The sequence below is a fragment of the Notothenia coriiceps genome, unplaced genomic scaffold (assembly GCF_000735185.1).
Source record: "Notothenia coriiceps isolate Sejong01 unplaced genomic scaffold, NC01 NC01_scaffold00033480, whole genome shotgun sequence".
NCBI classification, from domain to species: Eukaryota; Metazoa; Chordata; class Actinopteri; order Perciformes; family Nototheniidae; genus Notothenia; species Notothenia coriiceps.
Genome location: NW_011366181.1, coordinates 1 through 3,999, shown reverse-complemented (window position 1 = coordinate 3,999; position 3,999 = coordinate 1). Strand labels below are relative to the sequence as shown.

At 37.2% G+C, this 3,999-nt stretch overlaps 1 protein-coding gene across 1 annotated transcript; it reads left to right on the top strand.

Annotated features, from left to right (window-relative positions):
- Positions 1-467: 467 nt before the first annotated feature.
- On the top strand, positions 468-2,667 carry praf2 (PRA1 domain family, member 2). The gene is made up of 2 exons (XM_010789948.1): positions 468-707; positions 899-2,667. Exons 1-2 carry the CDS (start codon positions 494-496, stop codon positions 1,036-1,038), a joined length of 354 nt encoding a protein of 117 aa, XP_010788250.1. The 5' UTR covers positions 468-493; the 3' UTR covers positions 1,039-2,667.
- Positions 2,668-3,999: the final 1,332 nt, after the last annotated feature.

The window sequence follows — 3,999 nt, the reverse complement described above, 5'->3', positions numbered from 1 at the left end:
ATTTAATACATTTAGCTACCTTACAGATGTGGATGAATGATGTGAAATCTAACCAAGTGTTAAATCAGACTTTAGTTCCACCTGGAGTAAATTCACAAGCTACCCTGCAGTATACAAAGTCATTCAAACTAGCTGCACCTTTACCAGCTTTGAGAACACTTTCATGATCAATCATTATAAAACATATCATATATATTATTCTGAAATGGACCAATCTGCACAATCACTACTTTTACTTTTGGCACTTTAAGTATATGTAGATGCTAATGCTTTTTCTACTTTTACTTGAGTAACATTTTGAATGCAGGACTTTTACTGTAACAGAGTATTCCTACACTCTGGTACTTATACTTTTAATCTAGTACAAGGTCTGAGTACTTCTTCCACCTCCTGAATGTTGTGTGTGTGTGTGTGTATTTATTTTTACACTAGTATTGCTACTTTTACTATAATATCTGAGTACTTCTTCCTCCTCTGCTTTTCTCTCAGGTACATGCGGCCCTTCCAGTTGCTTGTCGGGGGGGTGGTGGTCACCGTGTTATTCCTGGGCTTTGTATGGGCTGCCGAGAACCAGGCTCCCATTCGCCGTTTCCGTAGAAACCACCCATCAATCTCTGTGTTTGCTATTCTTTTGGTCAGTTATCTATTCATATCGGTGCTGGGAGGAGTGGCCGTGTTCCTGTTTGGGATAGCCTTCCCTATACTGAGTAAGACGGAAACACACACACACACACATTTTCATTTCTACAGCAAAGTAGAAGCTTTTGGAAGTAAAAAACTGTAATTTGGAATTTGAAGAAGAGGCCTTGTGACTGAAGGACACTGCTGTGAAAATACATTGTATTTCACTGAATGTATCAAGACAACACCTCATGTCTCTCTCTGTGTCTCCTCTCAGTGGTTCTTGTCCATGCGTCGGTGAGGCTGCGCAGCCTGAAGAACAAGCTGGAGAACAAACTGGAGAGCATCGGCCTGAAGAGGACACCCATGGGAATCCTGTTGGAGGCCCTGGGACAGGAACAGGAGGCTGGATCCTAGAGAGGGGGGGGATCTGTGAGGGGGGTGTGTGTGATGTAACATCTAAGGTAAATTAAGAGAAAAATGGATATGAAGTAAGTGTAAAATAGGACAAGAAGAACAATGTAGGAGAAGGAGAACATTCCTACAAGTATATATGAATGTAATCTCCAAAAGTGTTTAGTGTTAAGAAAAGGAAACAGGAAATTATTCATGTGGATCCACAGTGTGTCCCTACTGTAAACACAGTGCAAAAGTGATTTAGTGCAATAGATCAGTTATTCAATGATGACATAAGATGGACATATAGATCCTGACTTCGAATGATTTCCCCTTTTTATTTAGAGTTTACATCGTTTTTTGTTCCCTTGAAACATAAATGCTTAAATAAGGTGAGAGAATAGGAGATTTTATATGAAGAACAAAGCTCCAAGATGAGCAAAAAGACTTGATACAGGACCAACAGGAGCATATAGAAGTGAAAGAAACAAATGAATAATTTCATTTACTACATTTCAAAGCCTGTTTTTATCCATAAGACTAAGCTGACCTGCCCTATGGCGGCAACATTAGCTCACATGCTGAACATTATCTGCTAGTGTAATCATCAGTAAGTTAGCATTCTGACATTAGCATTAAGATCACAGCACCAATAGCATGACTTGGTATTTATTAATTGCTTTTTTCTTAATTGTCGAGCGTATTATATTTTGTATTGCCTTTATGACCACTATTACATGTTTTTGTCTTCCCAATGCCAGCTTTTGCTTTTAAGTATTAAGCATTTTTGACATTTGTAAGTTTTGTCAGTATCAGCGCCCTGCATATGCGTATGTGCCATTGTAGTATTGAAATTTGCTTATGTTTATGACAGTTTTGGGGTTTGAACACGTGACTATTCGGTTACATGGCTCTCCATCAGTGGTTTGTGTTCGTTAAGCGGCAACCTCCCATTCTGAAAAGCGCCTTAAACCTCCATTCTATCTGATATCCATCAGGCTCCACTTGTAAAATGAAGTCTATGAGGAAATGACCCCTACTTTTTACTTAATTTATTGCCTCAGTTAACATTTTCCTGATGAGTTTATGGTCTCAATCTCTGCCTTAAAGTCTTATTCAATACATCAAGAGTGTAAAAGTAAAATAAAAGATAAAGCAGAGTATGCATTAGGGCGGGGCTACCTTGTGACAGATCGCTAACAGTGTTGTCCGGTTTACATTTAACCCTTTCACAATATGTGTTGACTCAAAGTTATTTATAACATCGCCTTGTTCAGAGTTTGGTTGTTTTAATCTCCACCCTTTTTTGTTACTTCTGGTTACAATAAAACAAGATGATGACCGAAAGAGACGCAGTACTCCAAACTTCAAAATGGTAGAACACAAACCTGACCAATGTGGTATTGGCCCTGCATCACTAGACACAAGTCAATAAAAATACTTTTATCTTAGCAGAAATAAATGCTTGTTGGTCTATCTATTCTTGTTTATGACAGCGCACATTTAACCAATTTTACGGGCGATGATTCGGAATGTTCCGTGTTGCCTAGCATTCAGATGAATACATGCATTATGACTCACCGACACCATGTTTTGCCAAAAGCTGGTATTTATTTCAGGTTTTTTTCTCCAAATAAAACATGAATGCTGTATTGCAGTGTGTCTATTATCATTTAAAGAAGAAACCTGCTTCTTCAGCACAAAATATGTGAGTGACTGTTTCTAACAGCAGGTGGAGCTCTCTGTCAGTCACTCATCACCGACTCACATGTACACATTTGCTCTGTCAAAATAATAATATGTTGACATTGTTTTTTTCACTTTTTTAACAATTTTTAGATAGCATGTCAAAACAATACAGTCAAAAGTATGACAGAGTAAGTTTAATCATTTAATGAGTTACATAAGCTTTGAAACAAGTGAAATGTTTTGATATGAATGATGATTTATCTCTTTATTTAACGTGGAAGTCAAAATTCTGATTGATATAAGTCTTACTGTTATTTGGACTTATAAGTGGCCTAATGTTATTATTTTTAAATCTCTCCTAACATTAAGTCTATTTTTGTATTTCTCTGACAGCAATGGGCTTCCATATATTGGGAAACCTTGTTCAGTTGAAACAGGAACTGTGTTAAGCTGCTCTGCAAGGAAGAAACGTGTGTATAGCGTATTTCAATCAGGAGAGACAAGGGAATGAAGTAAAGATTAGTATTTATTCCAGATGAAATTACTGATGAAATGTGTTTTTTTTTTTTCAAGTATTCACATACAAGACATAAATACAATTTTGCCACCAAAACAAGTCCACTGAATTCCCTCATGCAGTGGAAAACAAATCATAACATGATATTGCACAACGTGATTTCAGGGGCAGGGAAAGAGCAGCACTGCGCAACAGCAAGAGACTTTCAGGGACTAGCAAGAAATATACAAATCTATTATAAAGGGACCTGCACCAGCTTCATCCACGCTGGGCGTTGCTGTTATCACTGGCTCAGTGTCATTTCATTTGACCAAATGTCTTTACATATACATTTAATAGATTTGATTATTATCCACTTTTTTTTTTTGTGTCCTTTTATTTAAACATTCTTTGAGACTTCTTCTGGTTCAAATTTCATTAAAGAGTATCGTGCAGGTTTTTTTTTCTTCTACATTTATGCTTAAACTTGCTTGAAAATTACAATTAAAAAAGTGAATGTAGGATTTGATATGTTTTACGAGACATAAGGGCAGGAATTCAGAGGGAAAGGAGCAATTTTGAGCTCTGCTCTTAAAAACGGCTTTTTTTTAAGGTCATACGTCAAACGCGTCATATTACATCACAAAGGGGAAACATCTCCGCTCTCTGACCGCGGGAATAGTTAGTAGTTGCGTTGAGTAGAGCGGTTGTGTTTTAAGGAGCTGGTATTTTTTGGTAGTTTTACATTGTATTTCACCATTTGTAATCATGGTGCAGTATTGTGTTTGTGCAGGTTG